General features: G+C 48.4%; 1 protein-coding gene and 1 non-coding gene across 2 annotated transcripts in view; one reads left to right on the plus strand and one right to left on the minus strand.

Annotated features, from left to right (window-relative positions):
- EMILIN2 (elastin microfibril interfacer 2) overlaps positions 1 to 25,127 on the minus strand; it is a 50,431-nt gene that overhangs the window by 4,157 nt on the left and 21,147 nt on the right. The window contains exons 3-5 of the mRNA XM_060028742.1: positions 23,376 to 23,551; positions 15,171 to 17,081; positions 1,258 to 1,623 (exon numbers count right to left, since the gene is read on the minus strand). Coding sequence (XP_059884725.1) covers positions 1,258 to 1,623; positions 15,171 to 17,081; positions 23,376 to 23,551 — 2,453 coding nt within the window. The remainder of the gene's footprint in view (positions 1 to 1,257; positions 1,624 to 15,170; positions 17,082 to 23,375; positions 23,552 to 25,127) is intronic.
- On the plus strand, positions 20,893 to 20,999 carry LOC132436698 (U6 spliceosomal RNA). Its single transcript, XR_009521851.1, has one exon. It is a non-coding gene; the product is annotated as a U6 spliceosomal RNA (small nuclear RNA).

The following is a 25,127-nucleotide window of genomic DNA, read 5'->3' on the forward strand; positions in this document are numbered from 1 at the left end:
CCTTTTCTGCCTGTTCCTCACACTGTGTGTAAGTAGACATTAAGAGCACCCACTCCCAGCTGCCTGCACAGAGAAGACAGCCCTGAGGACGAACTGGCTGGGGGAATAGGAAGAAGATGGACTGGAGCCTTGGGGCCCAAGCCGGCGAGCAGGCTCCGGACTGACATGTCCACTCCCACGCTCGCCCTCCAGGAGCAGGGACTGTTCACTAGCTTTGCCCCCAGGTAGACTGGATGCAGTGTTTGTCGTGTGGATGCGTGGAAGGAAGGACAGACATACAAAGGAACAAATTGCCCAAAAGTATGTAAGCATCCAAGATACGTGGAACAGAAGGAAAACTGTCATCTTAGAAAAGTCCCCACACCTGCCTAAGGGAGCTGGGATCACTGGAGCTTGGGGTGGCTGAGAAGGAACGGCAGTGACCCCACCTGCCCAGCAGGCACGGCGCTTCATTCAGGCAGGCTGTCCTTGCCTGTGGCTGAGTGCCTCCAACCGGCAGCTTGGTTGAACTCTGAGGCGACTGGCTGGTACTATCCTGTGACAGCTGACGTGAACTACCCCAAGCAGCGTCACGTGTTTATATGCGCTAGCCCAGAGCCTCAGCTTCCTCACCTGTCAGTAGAATATCAGCTTCACGGTGCCGTAGGGAAAGATGTAGAGCCAGCCCCTAGTTCAGCCCCTGGCATGCAGTGGGTGTCCCATAAATGCTCCCTTTTCCTTCTCCCGCCTGCCTTCACCTCCTCCACCACCACGGTGCTGACCTTCCAACTCGCATGAAGCACTTAACTGGCCAAGCACTGACCTAGGCTTTTCTCCATCCTCACAATAACTCTCTGAAGTCCTATTATTATCTTCCCTTTGCCGTTGACAGAGCTAAGCCTTACAATGACATAGCTGGGGTTGGAGCCAGAACCTTCCAGCCTACCCACTTTGATGTGTGCTCATCTTTGCGGCTACGCAAGCTCCCGGTATCCTCTTGGTTTCCCCGGTACACTTCCTGCTAGGGAGATCAAGGAGCTTGCCTGTGTGGTCCATGGTCCAGGTATTACAGCCCATGGCACAAATCTATTTCTAAGTATGATGTACTATCCCCAGAGTACCACAGAACCTTTGGAGAGCCAAGTTTTGGACCTTGTACCCTGAAGGCTGCACCCATGACCCGCAGAGACCCTGCAGCAGCCCCCTGGGGCTCAGGCTGCCCCCTCTGTGCATCCTCACCTTCCGTAGCTCAGGTGCCCCGCAGCGGGGGACCCTTACCTGGTGCTCCCGCGTAGCCTTCGGCCCTGGGGATGGGCCCCTGCCCAGTCTGGCCGTCCACGCCCCGGGGCAGTCCTCGCCCCGACATGCCCATCCTGCCCGGGGGCCCGGCCTCTCCAGTCTCCATAATGACCCCGGTGGAGCCAGGCAAGAAGGGCAGCCCCGTCCAGCCTGGCCGCAGCAGCGGGGGCAGTGGCCGGGGGCGTCTCTTGGGCAGGACAGGCTGCTGGCCTATGTGCGGCTGCTGTCCAGGGTCCTTGGACGGCGGTGGAGGGGTCGGCGGTGGAGGGGTCAGCGCTGGAGTAGATGGCTTGGTGGGGGCCTTCCCTTGGGGCAGAGGCTGGGGTGCTGCTGAGGGCTCCTCCGCTGAGCATTTGGAAAGTGGAAAGAAATACACAGGGTTCAAAACCTCAGACTTGACTGCTCAACCACAGGCCCCTCTGTGAGACTTCCGTGGGCATGGCTCCCTGGAAGGTGTGTGCTTGGGGGGCTGGCCTGTGGCCTCTGCGGGGTCCCTGGGCTGGGCCCACCAGCAGACACAAGAGCAGCCACCACAGAGTGGGGACAGCCTGCCTGGACCCCCTGCCCAGGGGAGGGGGACCTTCACCCTCTTTCTTCATGATGGTCGTACTCTCCAAAACAGCACCTGAACCTCCCTGATTTCACTACATGGTGATACCACAGGGGTATCTGCCTGCCTGCTGCCACCCACGGCCTTGCATTCTCTCAAACAAGCTAGTCTCACGGTCGCAGTGGACAGCCTCACAAGCCGAGGACCTGCTGGGTGCAGACGTCACGGGACCCAGGCAGGTGTCAGGGAGCTCGGGCTGCCTCTGCAGCAGGCACAGCTCCCAAAGGAGCGGCAGTGCCCCCCACCTCTCACCACAGCCTTAAGATCACCAACTGAGGGAATTTCCACTGCAGAAAAGTCGTGATTCACATTTCCCTGCCCTCTTGGGATGGCGCTATGACACAAGCGGGAAGCTGCCACCCTTTCCTCCTATGAATACATTCCTGGAACTAACCTTCCAGGAAGCCCTTCCTGAAGGTCTGTAAGACATCTAAAAATAACCAGGATTGGTCACAATACCATCCTCAAAAGCCAAACCCCACCCACCTCCTCAATCTGTATTATGCCTGCAATGGCCCAGCTTCCAAGGCTACAAAATTATGACCAAGCAAAATCAGTAACTGCATTGTGCCCCACTGCCTAGTTTTGTTTTAAAACTCACAAAGGTAATTATGGCAGATCGAACCCATCTGGTTCGTTGCTAGCCCACCTCCACTCACAGGTTGCTAGCCCACCTCCAGCCCCAAAGGGAGACTACTTCTCAAATAGCCTTTCCCACCCAGTACTCCATGAGAGGATTAATCCCTAAGGAAAATGATTTGAATGAAGTGATCACTTTTTAATTTCCCCCATGGATGGTACAGAACTAATACCATTCTAGATGCACTGAAGATAAGTTAATTCACACCATACAGTGGAAAGGCATCAGGCCTTAATTCTCTTCAGGACTCTGGTGGGAAGAGTTGAGCTGGGCATAGAAACTGAGGCAGAGCAATTCCCAACATGGGGACACCACCAGCCACAGTGAAGGACAAGAATGAGAAAGGAAACCAATGAACAAAAAGGAACTCTAAAGAGATAATACAAGAAAATAAACATGTAATAAGGCATGCTCCTCACTAGCAAGGATGCCCACAGGCTTCGCCAAGTGTGTAACTTTAGCTTCTGCACTAAATAAACCGCTTCATTGCGTGCTCTCCCACACGTACTGTGCTTCTAAGAAACGCTGTGCCTGCTTTAAACAAAAAAAAGTAATAATCTCAGAAACAGAAGACACTGCATCCAAAGTATAAGAACAGATTGGTATTGAGAGAGGCCTAACCAGAGAATAAAGATGAGTCTTTGCTGATTAAAAATATACTTGCCAAAATAAGAAAATTCAATGAAACATTTGGTAGATAAAATCAAGGTGCTCTTTCAGAAGGTAGACCAGAGAGAGAAAATAATGGACAATAGGAGAGAAACCATAGGAAAATTAGACTCTTTCCAACCCAGAAGTCTTTCCCAAAAAGAAAGATCAGAAAAACGGGTGTAGGGATGATGAGGTAGTAAGGAGAAACTCAAATACACAATTTCTCAGAACTAAGAAAGATCCCAGCACAATTATTAAATGAAAGACCCAAACCAAAGCATATTCAGAACACTGAGGATAAAGAGAAGACCACACAAACTGTCAGGGGAAAACTAAAAAGTGACCTCAAATCAGAAGGTCATCACCAGGCTTCTCAACAACAGTACTGGAAACCAGAAGACAAAAGAACACCTTCAAATTTTGAGGGAATATCATTGCTAACCTTGAATTCTATACCCAGCTAAAATATCTGCCAGTTGTGAAACTAGAATAAAGACATTTCCAGGCATGCACTATTTAAAGACAAACAAACAAGCAAAACTGTTGAGCACCCTTTCTTAGAAAGCTATTGGAAAATGTACTCCACTGAAACGAGAGTAAACCATGAAAGAAAGAAATGCAGAGTAAAGGAAAGGGTCTAAGACAGGAGAGAGGTTCAAGAAATTTCTAGGATGGTAGTGAAGGAAGTTTCAGATTGAAAGCCTTAGAGCAAGTCCAGAGAATAAGCAGTCCAGACTGGGTCAGGAAGAGAGAACTCCTGGAGAGGTCACTGATTTAAAAAATGGAACTGACAAATGATCTGATAATTTTTATGGTATTGAGAGGGTGTCAGAGAGTGAGAAGAATCCAAAACAGATATGTAAAATCTAGCAAATAATAATGCAGCACTACCACTAATTCAGAGGAAAGCAAAACGAAAAGCAACGTGATCATATTTGGCCATTACTGAGCTGTTTAGCTCCTCATAGCATAAATACTGACTTGATTTTGTGGCATAACTCCACTGGGAGCTGGGAGGAGGGGAAGCAGAGGGAGACACGAGAGAGCCTAATAGGCTAATGTCTACAGCTGATAAGTAATATATATAATGTCAAATAATACCCATATAGAGATATCTAAAGCTAATAAATTGATGGTAAACATCAGGGGGAGAAAACAGCTGAAAGTGGCACGTGGCCACCTCTAGGGTGAGAAGGGTAACAGGGAAAAGGGGGCAGGAAAGCTGGTTTTCATTATGAACTTCTCAGAACTATTTCATTTTTATAAGACATAATTATGGAAGACACCCAGGGCCTGTTTCTAAACTCTTTTCCCTCCAGTCCAAGCTCAGGTCCTTCCCTGTCTGTCTCCCCTCCCTCCTCACGCTGTTTCCAGGCTCACAAGCTGGCCTCCCTCCCAGGGGCACAGGCTCCTGCCCTAGCCCCACCTCCCTTCTCTGCTGGAGATGCTCCTCCAGCATCACTCCTCTCTCCTCCATCTCTTTCCTTCCACCCCACCAGCACCTTCCCTTTAGCCCATGTTTATGTGTCTCCATCCAAAATTTAAAAACAAGTACTTTTCCTCAGTCCTACAACCCTCAATGAATTACAGTTGGCAAAGCACCTAAAAATAGCCAAGTACAAGCCCGTCAACTGGGTCCTTATTTTGGTACCTATCCCCCCCAAACCCTTTAAACCAGCCCTCTTTCTCTGAAGCCCCCCATCTGTCGCTTGCCCCATCACCTAGTCCAGGTGCTCTCACTTATCACACACACCCCGATCTGGGCTAAGTCCAGCTGATTCTAATTTTGAATCGTCCTTTGCGTCCTTGCTCCACATCTTTCTCAGAATACTCTTAGAACGCGTCCTAGTCATCTTCCCTGCTCAGAAATCTCCGGTTGTCCTCCACTGCTCATAAAATCCAACAGAATCTCCTCTGTCATCCGTGTCCCCACCCCCTGCCCCATCGCCTCCTGCCACCTTCAGTACGCCCACGGGGGCCCGGCTCTCAGCTGAGCATCCCTGCCTTTGTGCTTTGCTGTTCGCACTCCCTAAAATGCCTCTTCAGGTGCCCCCACCGAAACACACCTCTCCCTGCAGTCCCGGTTCAGATACCCGCTCCTCGTGAAGCTGGCATGAATCTGCCCAGTAGGGCTTGAACATCCTGCCTCCGAACCGTGAACCACTTTGGCCTCTCAGGGGTCTTCGCAGGTTTTTTTCATCTCTCCTTTCTTGCTAGATGATGAGCGCTTGAGGACCCATTTTAATGATCTTTTATCCCCAGGGCCTGGCACGTGACATTGAGACATCTAAGTATTTGGTGAATGAAGGAAGGCTGGAAGTACAGCAGGTACCATGGGCTGCACCCTCACTCCTGCCAACCATTAAATGAGGCGCCCTAATTTTGCCAACGATAATCGTTCTGGGGTCCTATAAGGGCAATGCCAGTACCTAGAGTCAGTGATGGTTCTCTTTTACGTTCATCACTCCCTCAACACCCAGGCTTGTCGTAGCAAGTGGAAGGCAGGGGGAAACAAATGAACAACCTGCTTGGGCCAACTATCCTCCGCCAATCTCCGTGGGGAGTCCGTCCAGCACGCTGCGCAGGACAGGCAGCTCCAGAACACCACTCACATCACAGCAAAGACGGTCATGAGAAAGCGGCCCTGGATCCAGGCTGCTCCCCAGCCCTGGCCCCCAGCACGGGCTCAGCCCAGTGCGTCACGTGGTGTTTCTAAAGCACACATTCATTACATGGTTGTAACAAAGGTTGGACAGCATGTTGCTCACTCTGGAAAGATGACTCTCGTCTTTCCAAAGCGAACATATGTTTCTAATCCAGAGAGTGACCATTTGTACTGAGTTCCTCGTAAGAGCCAAGTGTTGCTGCCCATGTTTCACGTGCGAGGAATGATCAGCCATACGTGTGCTTGCTCTCGTTCCAGAACTTGCCCCAAGGCGTTGGTCCTGATGCCACAGTGTGGCCTTGTGCCACTGTGTGCGGGATGGGCGGGGCCACAGCCTTACCAAGGATGGACCTGACCCCATGTAGGAAAGGCCACTCCCTCTCCATTAAAGTTCTTATTAAAAGCCAATTTCAACCTTGCTAAGACAAAGACCTGCCTAAGGAAATCCGCAACAGTCCACGAGACTGACATGCCTTCCTCCGCTCTCAGGAGCCTGGGTGGCCTGGCTCCTCCTGCAGCCGCCACACAACCCTGCAGAGTGGCAGCTAAATCGCCCAAGTTCCGGCCCCGTGGCTGTGCCTGGCCACTTGGTGGTACCTTGTCACAGAGCAGGGATGTGGGGACAGACACGGGCCTTGGACGTTAGTCTTGTTGGTGGTGTGGCTGAGGGAAAGCCACAGAAACCTCCTGAGTTATCAGCTCAGCCATCAATCGGGCTAAACCGGCAAAGACTCCTGACAAGCAGGCGGAATCGGTGCCAGTCAGATGAAGTGATGGGTGCAGGGGCGCGTCCCTGACTGTAAAACACTGCAAACGTCAAGGGCAATTCCCAGTTGGGGGGAAGCTGAGCTGCCTGGCCTCCCAAGGGTGTGTCTGCTGACCAAACCCTGCAACTCCGGGGGACTATTTTAAAGAGGTCAATCAAGCCTTATGACTTCATATTTTCTTTCTTTCTTTCTTTCTTGGCCACGCCGCACAGCTTGCAGGACCTTCGGTCCTTGACCAGGGACTGAACCTGCGCCCTCAGCAGTCACAGCGTGGAGTCCTAACGACTGGACTTCCACAGAATTCCCAAGACTTATGACTTAAAAAAAACGATCCACATGCTGACATACAGCAGGCTAAGTGGACGGAGGGCCACACTGCCCGGCAAAGCTCAGCTCTTGGGAAGCGCCTGAGAAACGCGAGGCTCAGCGGGAGGTTCTGCGGGACTCTGGTGCTCTCACTGACGGGCACAGGGCGGGCCCGAGGCAGGGGCTTCCAAGGAGACGCTTGCTGGTCTCCCTGCAGAAAGGCTGAGGGAAGACGGGCCGTAGAGGCATGTGAAGGACTCTCAGGACTGGGGAGACAACCCACAGAAACCCTGCACTGCTCCCCTGACAACAGAGGAAGGGAAACCATGCGTTCGCAGGAACGGTCCTACTCTGAGCAAATGGCAGTCGAAATGCTGCTTTGGGCTTTGGTTGGAATGAAGAGGAAAAGCATTCAAGCTCGTCCAAGGGGCGCCGTGGTTTCATCACAGAAGGGCCCGGACCGACTCTTCCTCTAGAGGACAGAGCCCACTGGCCCAGCCGAGAAAGGAGTCCAGACGTGATCACACAGAAGCTGGTGGAATCAGCCTCAACAGGGGAAACAGGCCGGCATTTCTGAAAAGTACAACCTAGAGAACACTGACACAGAGAGACGGCTCCGGCCGCTCCTGTTGACATCGGGGGCAGCTCATGTGGGACGGAGACTCATTCGATGTCACTGAATCCCAGAGAGGCCGACCCAAGCATCAGCGCCACTGGGGGATTTTTTTTGGTAGAAATTCACAAGCTGATTCTAAGTTGTATATGGAAATGTAGAGAGAGGATCTACCTGATTTTCAGCCTCACTATAAAGCGGTAGTAGTCAAGGCCTAAGGAGACACGTCAACAGCGAAGAGCAGAGTCCCCCAGTGGATGTGCACGTCACGGTGGAGCTTGCGTGGGTGGCGCTGGGTCAAGTCCGGGATTTTATCCTCTCTCCTCACCGCCCTCCCGCCCCCGCTTCTCTTCTTTCTGGGCACGGCAGCCCCAGTGCCGCCTCTGAGGGGGCCTGCCTTCCACTTCTGGGACCAGAGCTAGGGGGTTCTTTGTTTTAATTACAAATTTAATTACAAATTCCTGGATCTGACCTCATCCCTGCTGAGCAGGAATCTCCCGAGTGAGCCCGGAGTCCTTATTTTTGTAAAGCTCACAGAGGATTTTGCACGCAGCTGTGGGAGAGCCCTCCCGGAACATGGCAGTTCTAAAGTCAACGTTAAGATGGAGAAAGGCAGCTGCAACTTTCACCAACTAAAGAGCTTTACAACAACCAGATGCTCACAGGGCAAAAGGGCAGGTATCGTCTGGAGTTGGTGTGGTCTGAGTGTGGGCAGTTTGTTTAGCCTTATATGTATTTATAAAACTCTGACTTACTCCATCATAATATCTTGGACCTACACTGGCCCCAAACTCAGCCAATTTCAAGTTGAGGGCCAAAACCCTCATAACACTGGCATCAGGCCACACTTCCCCTGGCCATGCTTTACGGTTAAATGCTTATTTGAAAAATCTGTGCTTTTTCATTCTTACAGCACAGCTTAGGCTAAGCAACTGGATAAAGATGGGATTCTTAAATCTGTAATACCCCTGAATGAAACGTTATTAATATAATTCAAAACTAAAAATAGAACTACCATATGATCCAGCCATCCCACTCCTGGGCATCTATCTGGAGAAAACCATCATCTGAAAGGATACACGCACCCCAATGTTCACTGCAGCACTATTTACAACAGCCAAGACATGGAAGCAACCTAAGTGTTCATCGACAGAGGAATGGATAAAGATGATGTGGTTCATATATACAACGGAATACTATTCAGCCATAAAAAAGAATGAAATAATGCCATTTGCAATAACATGGATGGACCTAGAGATTATCATACTAAGTGAAGTAAGTCAGACAAAGACAAATGTCATATGCTATCACTCATATGTGGAATCAAATTTTGTAAAAAATGAAACAAATGAACTTGTTTACAACACAGAATCAGACTTACAGATATCGAAAACAAACTTATGGTTACCAAAGGGGAAATGTCAGGGGGAGAGGGATAAATCAGGAGCTTGGGATGAACACACACACACTACTATATACGCTAGATAACCAACAAGGACCTACTGTATAGCACAGGGAACTCTACTCAGTATTCTGGGATCACCTATATGAGAAAAGAATCTACAAAAAAGAATATATGAATATGTATAACTGAATCACTTTGCTGTACACCTGAAACTAACACAACATTGTAAATCAACTATACTCCAACAAAATTAAAATTTAAAAGAAGAGAGAAAAAAAGTATTTATGAGAAATTGCCCTAAGACATTTGCAGAAGAGGTGGCAGATTAGAAAGAGGAAGCAGTGCCGCTGTCACTGGAGTTGCTGAAACAGTGCCGCGACGTCCGGCAGGCATGGCCCTTCTCGGAACCGTGACGCAGGGGAGGAGAGCTTCCCTGACGCGCAGACTATTCCCCTGCCCCATCTCGGCTCGGGTGGGAGCCCCAGGTTTCTCAGCAACGGGAACTCCCCTTATGTCCCAACTGGAAGGGGAACAGCAGAAACGTCACAGTCTGGTCCCGGGGCCCCGGCAGAAAGCAGACTCTGGCTTTCAGCCACGCTGGGGGCAGACCCTGGAGCTGCCAGCGACAGAGCGACCCCTACCCGACAATTTCAGTCAACGTGGGGACAAGCTGCAGCTAAAGGAAAGGGACAGGGTGCTGGGGAGATGGTGTGAAGAACCAACACTGAAAACAGGAGCCAGTGGGACGGGGCACAGAAGCCCAAAGCCTAGGGCCACATCCACAGAAGAACAAAGGACTTCTCCATCTCCTTGCCCTTCAGAAGCTAATTTATTTGAACATGAATCCTGAATGCTAGGAAGGGGAGATTTCTAGGCTTTTTACACTTTCTCCCTGACTCCCAGTTTAGAAAAGAAGAAAAGGAAAGGGAAAGAGGAAAGAGACAAAACCCTCTGGCTTTCTAGAAACACTTGACAGAGCAGCCAGGAGCCCCACACCCAGGGCTCTCATCCCATGTCTGCGGTGTGGACAAGCCTGCTCTCACTCCTCTGAGGCTGCAGGCCCGGGGGCTGGTAGGAAGAGGAAGAGAGAAGTTCACCCAGGAGCAGAATGAACATCCACCATAGGGGACAGAGGGTCGACATCACAGCTGGTATTTACTGAGGGATTCCCAGGTGCCAGGCACTATTTAATACTCCACTAGTTAGGAATATTAATCCTCATACTAACTTTCTGAAGTATTATTATTATCATGATTCGCTCCAATTAACAGGTGTAGAAAGTGAGGCATTAAGTAGATAAATAACTTGCCCAAAGTCCCAAAGAATGTGTAGAGTAGCTGGGATTGCAAACCTGGGAAATAATAATCACTTCCTGGCTCTAAATTCTCCAAGAGTTTCTCATGATACTTAAAATCCGTTATCACAGCCTATAAAATCCCACCTCATCTGACTCCTACTCCCTGACCTCACTGCCTAAGACTTTCCCCCTTGCTCATAGACCTGATCAAACTGGCATTCTGAATCCTCAATCAGGACAAACACATTCCTGCCTCAGGGCCTTTGAACATGCTTTTTCCCTCTGCCGGGAACACAGATCTCTGCAGGGCTCGCTACCTCGTCTTATTCATGTCTCTGCTCAAATGTCATCTCCACTGAGCAACCCTCCCCGACCTCTGATCTAAAATACAAAGTCCCCCGTCCTCTATCACCTTCTCTGTTGGGTCTTTCCCCACACACTGATCGCCAGCTGAAATCAGATCTTCATTTGCTGAGCTGTGCATTACGTGTCTTACGCTCTAGAGTGTAAGGTCCTTCAGGGCTGAAACGCCAGCCCTAGGACATGACTCAGTAAGCATCTGTTGAGTGAATGACTATATAAATGAAGGGGTGGGGCATATGGGGCCCAGGAGAGGGGTGTCACACCCACGTCACAGAGCGTTAAGGTGAGGCAGTCATGAAAATACAGTGGTTCTTCACCTTTTAGAAGTTAGGCAGTGCTGGGCTTCCCTGGTGGTGCAGTGGTTAAGAATCTGCCTGCCAGTGCAGGGGACATGTGTTCGAGCCCTGATGCGGGAAGATCCCACATGCCACGGAGCAACTAAGCCCGTGTGCCACAACTACTGAGCCCGCACTCTAGAGCCCGTGAGCCACAACTACTGAGCCCGCATGCCGCAACTACTGGCAACTACTGAAGCCTGCGCGCCTAGAGCCCGTGCTCTGCAAATGAGAAGCCACCACAATGAGAAGCCCATGCGCCGCAATGAAGAGCAGCCCCTGCTCGCCACAACTAGAGAAAGCTGCACACAGCAACAAAGAACCAAAGCAGCCAAAAAATAAATTAATTAACCGAAAAAAAAAAAAAGAAGTTAGGCAGTGCTGAGTCCTAGATGACAGGCATGGACCTTTCGTCCAAAAAAGTAACCAAACATTTTTGTTTGGTTTATAATCTCAAGGATCAGAGGGATAAATTGGGAGACTGGGATTGACATATACACACTACTATATATAAAATAAAATAGATAAGTAATAAGAACCTACTGTGTAGCACAGGGAATTCTATTCAATACTCTGTAATGACCTATATGGAAAAGAATCTAAAAAAGAGTGGATATGTGGATATGTATAACTGATTCACTTGCTGTACAGCAGAAACTAACACAACATTGTAAATCAACTCTACTCCAATAAAAATTAATTTTAAAAAAATCTCAAGAATCTCTTTTAAACCCCAGGGAGGAACATCTGCACCAACGACGCAGGAGGCGGCAGGTAACAAACAGACTCAGATCTATCTGAGCGTCAGCCGAAGCCCCTTCTGCTCCCCCGGCTGCCTCGTGGGTAGTTCTGTCCCCTCCGGGTGCTTCTAAAGAAAAGAAGGGGGTCTGTGAACAGGGCGGTAGAAACAGCAGAGTGTGAGTCCCTGGCCCAGCAATGTGGCTTCTGGTGGCTACATCCTGCATTCTCAGCTCTGGACCTTGGCTCGCAGTGGGAGAGATGATGACTGTCGTTAATATTCCCTCTGTCCCGACGCCCACCAGCCGCATCACCTTGCCTTGACCAGTGGAATGTGGCAGAAGGGACACCATGCCAGCTCCGGGCCTCGCCTGGAAGAGGCTTCCGCTTTCACCGTGTGGTAAGTCTGACTACCCGAGACCACCTGCTGTGAGGAGGCCCAAGTCAGCCACACGAAGAGACAGGATGGCTGTGTGGAGGGACCCCTGAGGCACCGGACACGTGACCCGTCTGCCTGGCCCTCCCAGCCCAGCCGGGCCCACCAGCCCCCTGACTGCAGCTGGGTGAGTGACTCACGCTGACACCAAATGGAGCAGAAGAACTGCCAAGCCAGTTTCCTGACCCGCAGAGTAATGGAAAATGATACAGCTCTGTTGCTTTAAGCCACCAGGATCTGGAGTAGGCCGTCACACAGCAGTAAATAACGGGCCCATTTACACAACTCCTCAGCAGGGATGTCCTCCCCTCCTGCTTTGCTGAACCCTACCCACCCCTCAGTATGAGCTCCAGTAACGCCAACGCCTCCTTCCAGAGCTTCTCTCATCACTCCACCTCACCCTTCACTCCACCAGCCCCTGAACGCTCAACCTCCTCATCTTTGGAGGCTCCCTCCTCCGAGAAGCCCTCCCTGACTTCCACAGTGGCCATGTGCCTGTGCCCGTGACCATCTCTGTCTGCCTGTTTCCCCTCAGAATGTCACTGTCACACACACTGTCACACATCCACATACTGCACAGACATAGCTCATTACTCCCACAAAGTACGGGTTCAGTAAGATCCAATGAACTAAAAGGATAAACCCTGACACCACTCACTGGGCCCTAACACACCACCTCATTCATCCTCTCTGCAGACCAGTGCATGTCGTTAGCCCCGTGACTGAAAACGCCTGGAGCGTGAGGGTCGTGCTACTCACCTCTGCACCCCTCACAGAGCCCTGCGCATAGTAGGTGCTCAATAAATGTACTGTTGACTCTTTTTTTTTTTTTTTTTTTTGGCTGTGTTGGGCCTTTGTTGCTGCGCCCGGGCTTTCTCTAGTTGTGGTGAGCAGGGGCTACTCCTCGTTGCAGTGCACGGGCTTCTCATTGCGGTGGCTTCTCTTGTTGTGGAGCACGGGCTCTAGGTGCGCGGGCTTCAGTAATTGTGGCTCTCAGGCTCTAGAGCACAGGCTCAGTAGTTGTGGCGCAGCATTTGGGATCTTCCCGGACTGGGGCTTGAACCCGTGTCCCCTGCACTGGCAGGCGGATTCTTAACCACTGCACCACCAGGGAAGCCCCTGTACTGTTGACTCTTAACTGGTCCATGTGACCTGAACTCCAGATTCACCCACAGACCTCTCATGCTCCGGTTCTCCTAGACCTGGATGCACTGCAAGGATGGACAGACTCTGCCCGTTTGTCTCTTTCCAATCAATGAAATTCTCGGAAATCCATGCTTTCTACACTCAGAACAATGAGTTCATTCCGAAAGGATCATCTTTTGGAAGCCACATTCTCTTTAAAGGCGCTCACCCCCGACCCCTCCTTTCACAGCCAAGCGTGAAGGAGTGAACACAGCTTCCCACGCTGCCTGGGAGCTGCAAATCAACTGGAAATATCTGGTTCAATCTGTTGTTAAAAAGCACAGTCCAGACAGAACTGTCACCATGAGGGACAATCATTCTATGAATACACACATAGTCCTGTGACCTTTACCCAACATTCCAGAGATAGGGGAGCTGTGTGGGCCTGGGGGGAGGGGAGGGGGAGGGTTATAAATATAGGGACTGCCTGGGTAATTCCTTATCTACAAACTCCTTATCTCTGGGAAGGTTCAAAGCACTTCCCACCCACCACCTGGGACCCTCCCGCCTCCTGTGGACCAGGCCCTGGCTCTCCCCGGCCAGGCCAGGGCTCCTCTGCTTCTCCCACTCCAGCCTCCCCTTCTCAGGCTGTAAGTCTCAGATAGGACCTGATCCTAAAATTCTACAAGCTCACACCAGGCCAGGAACTTGCATCAACAGGTAAGGGCCTTTGTCACCTGTAGCTGAGCAAGGTGGAAAGGTGATAAAGGCCAACAAAGAAGACAGGACTGGTCAGGAAGTGGGGTCCTCTCGGGCACATGGCTGGCCCTCCCCAAGTCCTCATGGACCCAGTAAGTGTGCGTTCATCTCTGGGAGACATAGGGGAGATGTGTGCAGGCCTGGAGGACAGCGCCTGGGGTCCTCACCCCACCTCCACCACTTCCCAGCTGTGCGACCTTGGAACACATCCCTGAGGGGACTAGGCCAGTGCTGATTCAAATAAAAAGCGCTCCATAAATGTGAGCTCCCCGCTCATCCCTCCCGCGTGCATTAGAAAAGGCTGGCTCAGCACTGAGGCTACTGAATCCAGGTACAAGGGAGGCTCTACCCTTCAGGGATGACGTGCTGAACCCCCAAATAACAGAAATTAACTTGACTATATCACTCAATACTATTAAGGGACCATTCATCCACTCAATTCATTAATTCATTCAACAAACATTTGTCGAGTGTGTCACGTGCAGCCGGCATTGCCCTAAGCGCAACTTATGAGCGTCCTTGTTCTGGACACTATGGGGCTTTAAACAGTTACTGCCCCTGAAGTGCTTTTGTCCACGGTCCTGTCTCTGTCTTTGGAAAGGAATACAATGCATTCTACCTGCCATCACGTAGGCCCTAGATTTTAGGGAACAAGAGGATGCTCAAAGCGGATGCTCTGTCATGATAATGACAGAGATTATGACACCAGCAAACAGAAGTGATGCTCACACGGAGGTGAATGGACACACACAGGAGACTCCCTGAGTAGAAAATAAGACAACGTATCCACTGCCCCAAGCTGTTATGCCACAGATCTGACCCCGACTCTAAGCTCACAGACATGACAGTATAGATCGACCTTCTACCACCTACCTGCGGGGAAGGACCGGTTCTCCTTTTGTATTTTCAATTTGCTGTCGGCTGATCAATTTGCAAAATGCACAGATCGTGTGCTTGAACGCTACGGTGACGTCAAATTATGTTAAAAGTTTCTAAATACTTTCTCTCGCTGTTGGTATTTGCCTTAATGTTACCCAGCACCCAACGATTCACAAACTGGCCCCCACCTATGAAGCACACTTCGGTTAGCAGTGATGTAGTTAATTCCACAAACCATCCAAAACCTAGCATAATACGTGTTGCAAACAATTACAAGAAATGGAATTGTAAAGGTCCACTTACTTGCCGATGGTTGAAATCTGATCAGGTCTTGCAAGTCCGTAGAAATCTGGAAAACATGGCTATAGAACTGCTGGACTGAATTCTTCAGGCCAGAGATGTCTCTGGAATGTGCCCGGAGCGTCCCGTTCATCTGCCTGACACAACTCCAGAGGCTGCTGACATGCTTGTTGAGCCCTTCCTTGATTTTCTGAAGACTTCCTGAGATGGAGTCCAGTTTGCTGCAGGTTTTCTCCATATGAGACACCCTGTCCTCCACCACAGAGACCCCCCTCTGGACCCCGTGTGTCTTCTCCTTACAAGCGTCCAGCTCGGCGAGGACCTGGCCCTGCAGCCGCTGCCACCTCTCCTCCAGCTGGTCGCAGCAAGGCACCGAGGCGGCCGGGGGAGACGGGAGGGGTTCAGCCCCCTTAGGAGACCCACGCCCTGCAGCCTTTTTACCTTCTCTACCACTGCTCAGCTCATTATGAAGATGACTCACGTGGTCTTCTGTGTGGTTTAGTTGAGAATAAAGAAAACTAAAATTCTGTTGAAGTCTCTGGATGCTATGCTCGGTTTCTTGAAACTTCCTATGCATTGTGTCATTTAGAGATTTCAAAAGGCTCAAAGCGTCACCTGCTGAAGGGTCGTCTCCATTTCGCAAAGTATCTTCTCTCCCACGAGGCTCTCCCTGGAAGTTCTGTAGGCACATATCCTCCACCACTTGCACTTTGTCCTTCAGGTGGTTTATCTCCACCATGACCTGTTTGTTCCCAGCCCCCGAACCATCAGGCAGGGCTGACGCTGGGGGAGCAAGTTCTGCCTCCGAGCCGTTGGCCATCGCCAGGAGAGCGCTCCCCAGCCGCTCCTCCAGAGACTGTATTTTCTGATCAAGAAGGTGCTTCAAGTCATCTACCTCCCCACTGATGGTCCCCCGGAGGGTTTCTTCAATGTAAAAGCAGTGTTCCTCTGCATTCTTCTCTGTCACGTTGATCCTTGCATCCAGTTCATTCCATCTGGCGTCAAAGTCCACATCTGGCTCTGGAACTACGAGGCGGTCAAACTCATTGTCTAGTCGTCCGTTCAGCATTCTAGTCGCTTCAGCAACTCTTTCAATTTTCTGGTCTAACGTCTTGACCTGTTGCCCAAAGTCACCATTCTTGGCACCGTCACAGCAGTTTGCCCTGGTTGGAGGGTCTTGGATCCGGGCTCGAAGGTCACTGATTTCTTTTCTCAGGTTGGTTTCCTTCTCTCCTATAAGCTCCATCACTCCCAGGTAGCTGCTCCCATAGTCATCACAGTGCTGCTGGAGACCAATTAGCTTATACTCACACGAGTTCTTCAGATCAGCCAGCTTCCTGTCCATTCCCTCCATGAGCTCCTCTCTCAGGGCATCAATCTGACTATCGACATACGCTTGGTAGAGCTCATTGGTCGTCATGGTGACCGTAGGGCCCTGGGCCGCCTCCTGGAGCTGTCTGAGCTGCCCTTCATAGCCCTTCACCTTCCCATCCAGCTCGTCCAGCTTGCTACTCTTGGTCTTCAGGGCATCCTTGACTTCAGCCAATTCAGACTTGATGTCCTTCATGCCAGATTCCTTACTGTTGAGGACACCAGGAAGCTGGACCGTTTCTGGTTCTCCACCCACGGCACTGTCAGGCACTGGCTGGGGGTGCAGGTTACTGAGCCACGATGCCAGCATTTTGCTGGCGTCATCCTGAATGGAGTGTTTGAGGTTTTCATTCACTCCAGCAATGGAAGACTGGAGATCAAGCACCGTCCTTGTGAGTCGGAGAACCTTCTCCTCAAGCACCTGGATTTTCTTTTCCTGAAGTTCTAGGGGCCTCTGTTTTGGATCTACGGTCCGACTTAGTTCTGCTGCAGGAGTTGGTGACAAAGTCTTCCCAGGCTCTGAGACTCGGCTTGGTTCATTGTCTGTTACAAAGAAAGAGTTGGACATGACTTAACATCTTCTACCTTTACCCAGTTTCCGCAAAGACAATAAACAGGGTGTTCATGGGATTCACTTACAGCTCCCTTCTCACTGCAGGTAATTATTGTGCCAGAGTCGAAAAGACTATGGGCTTTAAGTAAAAGAGACCTCCAGGGGCATTCTGGCCCTGCTGTTTACAGCCTGCCCTCGAGCAGGCTCACTTCTGTGAACTATAATCCCCTCATCTACGAAGCAGAGGCACTATCTGCCCTCTTGGGTTGTTAAGAGGATATTTACATGGCACATCATAGATACTCAATGGCCTCTTTCACCCTGAAGGGAAAATTCTTGATTTGCGTTATCATATGAACATACATCATTCCCTCATTAGTAACTGCACCCACACCCCAGTGGTTGACCGCATGCTGTAAAACCACAAGAACCCACTTGAGATCCACCCATTAGCAGTTGGGTGGTATGATATCACACGAGCAGCAAGTTATCCTCCAAGCAACCCCTAAACGTTTGCTTACTTTTAATAGCATCCCTGTGCCAAAAGACTCTCATAGACATCGTTCGGTGCTGTCATGCAGCTGGGGACACTAACAGCGAACGAGAGATAAAGCAACAGAGTCTACTGGCGTCTGCCAACAACAGAGCTATGTGGCCCTAAGCAGTGAGAGTCACTAAGTCAAAGAATACAAACATTGAAGTTTTTTGTGGCCAAGCCCCGCGTGGCTTGCTGGACCCTAGTTCCGGGACCAGGGATCCAACCCGTGCCCCGTGCAGTGGAAGCACAGAGTCCTAGCCACTGGACCGCCAAGGAATTCCCCAAACATTCCATTTTTGATAATCCTACTTTAAGAAATGTACCCTGCAAGGAAACAGTCCAAAAGAAAAAAATTATTATAAAATAATTGCGATGAGTCATAACATGAAAATAAACTAACGTACAGAGAGAGAGAGAAATTAAACAAAAAGCAGGTTATCAGAATCTGAGGCACTGGACTTCCCTGGTGGTGCAGTGCTTAAGAATCTGCCTGCCAATGCAGGGAACACAGGTTCGAGCCCTGGTCCGGGAAGGTCCCACATGCTGTGGAGCAACTAAGCCCGTGCACCACAACTACTGAGCCTGTGCTCCGGAGCCCGCGAGCCACAACTGCTGAGCCCGTGTGACACAACTACTGAAGCTCAAGTGCCTAGAGCCCGTGCTCTGCAACAAGAGAAGCCACTGCAATGAGAAGTCCGCGCACCGCAACAAAGAGTAGCCCCCGCTCACAACTAGAGAAAGCCCGCACGCAGCAACGAAGACCCAACGCAGCCAAAAATAAATAAATAAATTTTTTTTTTTTTAAATCTGAGGCACTAGGAGAATAAGCAGCAAACCACGCCCTTGAACACAGAATACAAGGAATTCTAGAATACCATCGACAAGCCTACAGATGATACTGAGACCTAGCGTGTAAAGTGGAAAAAGTCACACACGACATAGATTACAATGAAATAAAATGCATTAATGTAAACTGACAAACACTGGAAGTAAATTTAGAATGTTGTCGATATTTGAGCTTCATGTTCATTGTTTTCTCCTCCTCTAAACTTTTGCAGATGATCATATCAACAGTTATCATTCACTAAAATCAACATAGTGTTAAAACCAAGACTGGAATTCAGATGTCTAAATTCCCAAGGAGAAAACTAGAAAGAACACCTTGTTTTCCATACTGAAAAATGTATTCTATCTCAGGACACCAGAAATAAAATTCATTGAATCACGTACAAATGAAATGTTGTTCTGAGCAAAGGAAATCTTTTTCTAAGGGCTGGAGAAGCAGGGAAGGATCAGGATGTAAGCAGAGGTTTTCTTCATACACTGCTGGTGACTATAAGAATTGTTACCACTTTTTGGAAGGATAATTTGGCAAGTGTATCAAAATACTCAGAATCCTTTTGACTCTGCAATTACACTTCTAGAAATTTATTCTAGTAAATAATAAGGATGAATCCAAAAATTTAACAGGAAAAAATACTTATTCAAATACTATCTATAATAATGAAAAACTGCAAACAGTCTAAATGACCAACGGTACAGGATAATGTCCAAACAATGACACTCTATGAAGCCATGAGATGATATTGTAGTATATTTAATGACATGAATGTTTTTTCATGAAGTTAAAAAATAAGTTCCAGAAACAGTATGTTCATTACAGTGATAGTGGGTTGAGGATAGGCGCTTCCTTTCATTCTCTTCCGAAATCTCACTAAAATGGCATAAAACAAAACAAGCAAAACAAACCCCAACCAAGTCACATATAAAAAATTGGGAATCAGAATGGTTTTGGACATTTTCACAGTGCATTGGAAACTAGAAGAAAAAAAAAATTTTAATTGGAGTACAGTTGATTTACAATGTTATGTTAGTTTCAGGTGTACAGCAAAGTGATTCAGATATATATATATGTATATATATTCTCTTTCAGGTTCTTTTCCCACACAGGTTATTATAAAATATTGAGTATAGTTCCATGTGCTATACAGTAGGTCCTTGTTATCTATTTTGTATGTAGTAGTGTGTATATATTAATCCCAAATTCCCAATTTATCCCTCCCCCGCAGTTTTCCTCTTTGGTAACCATAAGTTTGTTTTCTATGTCTGTGAGTCTCTTTCTGTTTTTCAAATAAGTTCATTTGTATCATTTTTTTAGATTCCACATATAAGTGGTATCATATGACATTTGTCTCTGACTTACTTCATTTAGTATGATAATCTATAGATCCATCCATGTTGCTGCCAATGGCATTATTTCATTCTTTTTATGGCTGAGTAATATTCTGTTGTATGTATACACACCACATCTTCTTTATCCATTCACCCGTCAATGGACACTTAGGTTGCTTCCATGTCCTGGCTATTGTAAATAGTGCTGCAATGCACACTGGGGTGCATGCATCTTTTCAAATTATAGTTTTATCTGGATATATGCCCAAAAGTGTGATCGCTGGATCATACGGTAGCTCTATTTTTAGCTTTTTAAGGAACCTCCATATTGTTCTTCATAGTGGCCGCACCAATTTACATTCCCACCAACAGTGTAGGAGCGTTCCTTTTTGGAAACTAGAAGAAAATTGAGTGATGCTTTCAAAATTCTAAAGGAAAATTATTTCCAACCTAGAATTCTGAAGCTGGAGTAAATATATTTTCAGAATATCAAAAAGTTTACCTCCCATGCAATCCTCTCATGAAACTACTAGAAGATGTGCTCTACCACAACAAGGGAATAAACTGAGAAAAAGCAAGCAGGGGGTACAGGAAGCAGGGACCGGATGGGAGAGAAGTCAGTGAAGGTCACAGGGTGGCAGCTGTGAACAAGGACAAGCAGATGACCAGTCCAGGTGGGGCAGGTGAGAAGGCTCTAGGAGAGATTTCTTCAAGGAGATGAAACGGATGTGTCTGAACAAAACGAGGGGACATGTAGATAACCAGCGGAGAGTCTGGGTTGAAATAGGGATAAAAATATAGAAAACCAAGCAAAGGAAAACATACTTATTAACTCTAGAGAAATCCAGAAACAGTGTAGGAAAGGCAGCATGTTCATAGTACACTACAGAGCTCCACTGTAAACATTATATAACTACTACAATGTAACCAATAAATACTGAACAGATAAAAACACAGTATAACTGAACGGAAAGGACGGCAGTACAGGAGCCCCATGTTAGATGAAAGGGACTTAAATCCTCACCTTCCATAATGAGAAGTCAAGGGGCGTGGAGGTAAATTCCAAAAGACCATCTAACGAGTTTAAAGCAGTGCTCACTTCAGCAGCACATTTACTAAAATTGGAATGATACAAAGAAGATTAGCACGGTCCCTGCACAAGGAGGACAGGTAAATTTGTGAAGCATTACATATTTTTAAGCAACCTAAGTGTCCATCGATAGATGAATGGATAAAGAAGATGTGGTATATATACACAACGGGATACTGCTCAGTCATAAAAAAGAATGAAACAATGCCATTTGCAACAATATGGGTGGATCTGAAGGGTTTTATGCTTAGAGAAATAAAAGTCAGACAGAGAAAGACAAATACTCTGTGTTATCATTTATATGTGGAATCTAAAAAATAAAACAAATAGATGTATATAACAAAACAGAAACAAACTCACAGATACAGAGAACAAACTGGTAGTTACCAGTGGGGAGAAGGAAGCGGGGAAGGGGCAAGACAGAGGTAGAGGATTAAGAGGTACAAACTATGCAAAAAATAAATAAGAAACAAGGACAACACAGGGAAATATAGCCATTATTTTGCAATAACTTTAAATGAAGTATAATCTATAAAAATACTGAATCACTGTGTTGTACACCTGTAATTAATATAGTATTGTAAATCTATACTTCAATTATTTTAATTTTTAAAGAGTTTAAAGTAATTACCCCTGAGAAGGGAAAGTGGGAGAGAAAGGGAATTTGCTAATACCCCTGAGAAGGGAACGTGGGAGAGAAAGTGCTTTTCCTAATAGTCCTTATAAAGCTACTGAACTCATTAAACTACATGTATGTTTAAACTTTTATAAAATAAAAAGTAAAACTAAACAAAACAGAAATAAACTGTCCACTATGATCCAACACGCCCCCTCACTACTTGTCTAGTGTCTGCCTTTCATGAGGTCAGGGATTGTGTCTGCCTTGATTTTCTCTTTTCCTAAGAACCTAGTATAGAGCCTGCAGATATAGAATAAATATTTGTGGGATGAATGAATGAATTTTTCTTTAACAAAATGTATGCGCAGAAATAGAAAAGAGAATAGTGTTCTATAGTAAAATGTTAACAGTAGTTGTCATTTGGTGGTGAGACTATGTGTACTTAAATATTTTTCCTATAAACATTCTGTAATAGATATGCATTACTTTTATAATAAAAATTATTTTAAAGTCTGTTTTACGGACAATATTGGGAAACACCACTAGTTTCAAAATCGAAAACACAGGACTTCCCTGGTGGCACAGTGGTCAAGAATCCACCTGCCAATGCAGGGGACACAGGCTCAAGCCCTGGTCTGGGAAGATCCCACATGCCGCGGAGCAACAAAGTCCGTGCACCACAGCTACTGAGCCTGCGCTCTAGAGCCCGTGAGCCGCAACTACTGAGCCTGCAGGCCGCAACTACTGAAGCCCATGCGCATACAGCCCATGCTCCGCAACAAGAGAAGCCACCACAGTGAGAAGCCCGCGCCCCGCAACGAAGAGTAGCCCCTGCTCGCCACAATTAGAGAAAGCCCACGCACAGCAACGAAGACCCAATGCAGACCAAAAAAAAACCCAAAACAGACTGAAAACACCTCATGGGAAAATATAATCATTTAAAGATGACTTAAACATTTAACTCATAAGAAAATCTAGGTTCTTCTCACTGAACTTTAAAAAAGAAGAAAGATAAAATGATGTAGAATAATGTCAAAATATTTTTATCCATAAAAGTCAGTTTCTTAATGTTACACTTAAAAGCCAAGGTGAAAATTATCATTGCTTGCTAAGCTATTCATTGAGTTTGTGCTACTTCACTTAAAAAAAAATCAAAAGCAAATTTAAGAACAGCCTCATTGGACACTTCTAACTTGGGGCTTAGCTTTGCAAATATCTCACCCCAAACAGAATAAGAATGATTCTATTTACCTTTTTTTCTTTTTGAAAAAGAAACAATTTTAGTTTCTTCAAATTCAGGTTTATGGGAGCTTGTACATGAAAAGTAAAGTAAAAACAACCCAAGCATCATTACCTCGTTACACTTGACTCTCTTTTGTCTGTGCCTCAGGCCACACAAGGCTGAGACCAGCAGCATCTCCCACTCTAAGGCCTTGGCTTTCACAACCAGTTGGCCCTAACAAAGCAATTTACTTTTTTTTTTTTTTTTTTTTGCGGTATGCGGGCCTCTCACTGCTGTGGCCTCTCCCATTGCGGAGCACAGGCTCCGGACGCGCAGGTTCAGCGGCCATGGCTCACGGGCCCAGCCGCTCCGCGGCATGTGGGATCTTCCCGGACCGGGGCACGAACCCGCGTCCCCTGCATCGGCAGGCGGACCCCCAACCACTGCGCCACCAGGGAAGCCCGCAATTTACTTTTTAAAAGTCTGTCTTCCGATCGCTACTGCTTCTGCAAATAAATTTGTGTGCCATGTGTCTACTGCAGGCATATGTGCGTGTTTTGGGCAGAACTTGGAAAGCTCCACACATCCTGTAGTGTGAAGGAGCAGGGGCGGCCGGCAAAGCAGAGCGCAAGTCAGAAGGTACCTGTGGCTTTCTTCACGCTGCTTCTCGGCCGAGCGGGCGTGGGGCGGGGCGTCTTCACGGGGTCTCTGGGACCTTCTTGGCAGTCGCCTCCCCTGAAGCCAGGGCAGCACCTCCATTCCAGCTGTGTCACCGTCTTGTACCTGGTGACGTATCTGGGTCTGACATTCACACGATAACTGCCGAAGAAAAAAGGTGGCATCTCTCTTTACTGGCTGCTGTTGCAAACACCCCCGGCCCCCCTGGCTGAACCCGAATGAAGACGCTCCAGGTCACTGCTCTCTCCAGGCTGACCCAGCGGGGATCACTGGTCTCCTCTAGTCCAGCCCTGCCCCCCTCCTTCCTCCAGCTCCTGCATCCACCTGCCCCCAGGTCCCCTCCCACTAAAGGCTGGAGAAACAGACAACTCAGAAAAACTTGGCCCATGAATCTCATTGGATGTGGACATTGTTCACAAACTGGGCTTTTATTTCACTGACAAACTTATACAATTCGCTGCTTTGTGGCGGTTTTTCCAAGGTAAGTCAGGGCCATTTGGTTTGTGTTTTAGAGAAACACCCCGGGTGCCCTCACCTCCCATGGCCCCCTGTGTATTCACCTCGGCACCCTCTTTCCCAACACCAACAAAGGGAGCAGCGAGCCCCCCTGGAGACGCATCTCACGCTATTTGTGTTCAGATCTTTTTAAAAAGATGCCCCGGTCCACACAGCTAATGACAGAAATAAGGAAGCAGAATTGGAACCATTCAAAAATCCCGTTTATGGTGCACTTGTGTATCACATAGAGACCCTGGCAACAAGCTGGAAAGTCCTTTAGACCCAGGGCTGGACCTCAGCCCAGAACAGACAGCGCTCAGAGGGACCAACCAGGAGCTCACCCCCCAGGGCCCTCCCTGCTCACAGCACAGAGGCAAGCCGGCTCCTGGGTCACCCCGGCTTCTCTTTCTGACTGGGAACAACAGCTCTCTTGAACCTCGTCACTTTCTCTTCATTTCCAACACCCCAGCACGAGCAGCTAGCCCCCTTTTGGGACCGATTCCCAGAAAGAAACGGGCTTTGCATCACGTCCTCAGGGCTGCTGTGTGCTGCTCAGGGGGGCATCCGGGGGCCTGGTGCCAGCCTAGTGACTCCATCAGGCCCCGGCCTTGTGGCAGGTAGAGTTCAAAGCTACATTCCTGAGAAAATTATAAATGGCTAAATGTAGTGGACTTCTGGCATCCTCCCTGAGGGTCCAAACCATGACACCCCAAACCTCACATGCCAGGAACCACCTCACGTGCCAGGACAGGCAAGGCGACCCTTTGGAATTCCAGGAGGGCCCGCTGACAGCACTGCCCCAGCGGGAGTGTCCCAGCACTTCACTGACCCGTCTCACCTGGTCTTGTAGGGCAGTGGTTCTCAACCTTGGCCGTGTGTTAGAATTACCAGGGACCTGTGAAAAACTACCCATGCCTGGGTCCCACCCTCAGAGGCTCTGATTAATCGGTCTGCAGTGCGGCCTGGGTGTGCGGATTTTCAGATGCTTGGGTGGGAGGCGTTTTAAGGAAAACTGATGAGAAAGCCCAATAAGTAAAACAGAAAAGAAGGGCTGCTCAGGGGGTCAGGGGCAAAGCAGGTGCAAGATCGGCCTTCCCGGTTCTTCATTCTCTCATTCCCGCCACGTCCCCCATCAAGGCCCCACTATATACATCATTCCTTTTTCACAAATGAGAAAACAGAGGCTCGTAGAGGTTAAGTGACTTCTCCCAGTTCCAAT

The sequence above is a fragment of the Delphinus delphis genome, chromosome 13 (genome assembly GCF_949987515.2).
Source record: "Delphinus delphis chromosome 13, mDelDel1.2, whole genome shotgun sequence".
Taxonomy (NCBI): Eukaryota; Metazoa; Chordata; class Mammalia; order Artiodactyla; family Delphinidae; genus Delphinus; species Delphinus delphis.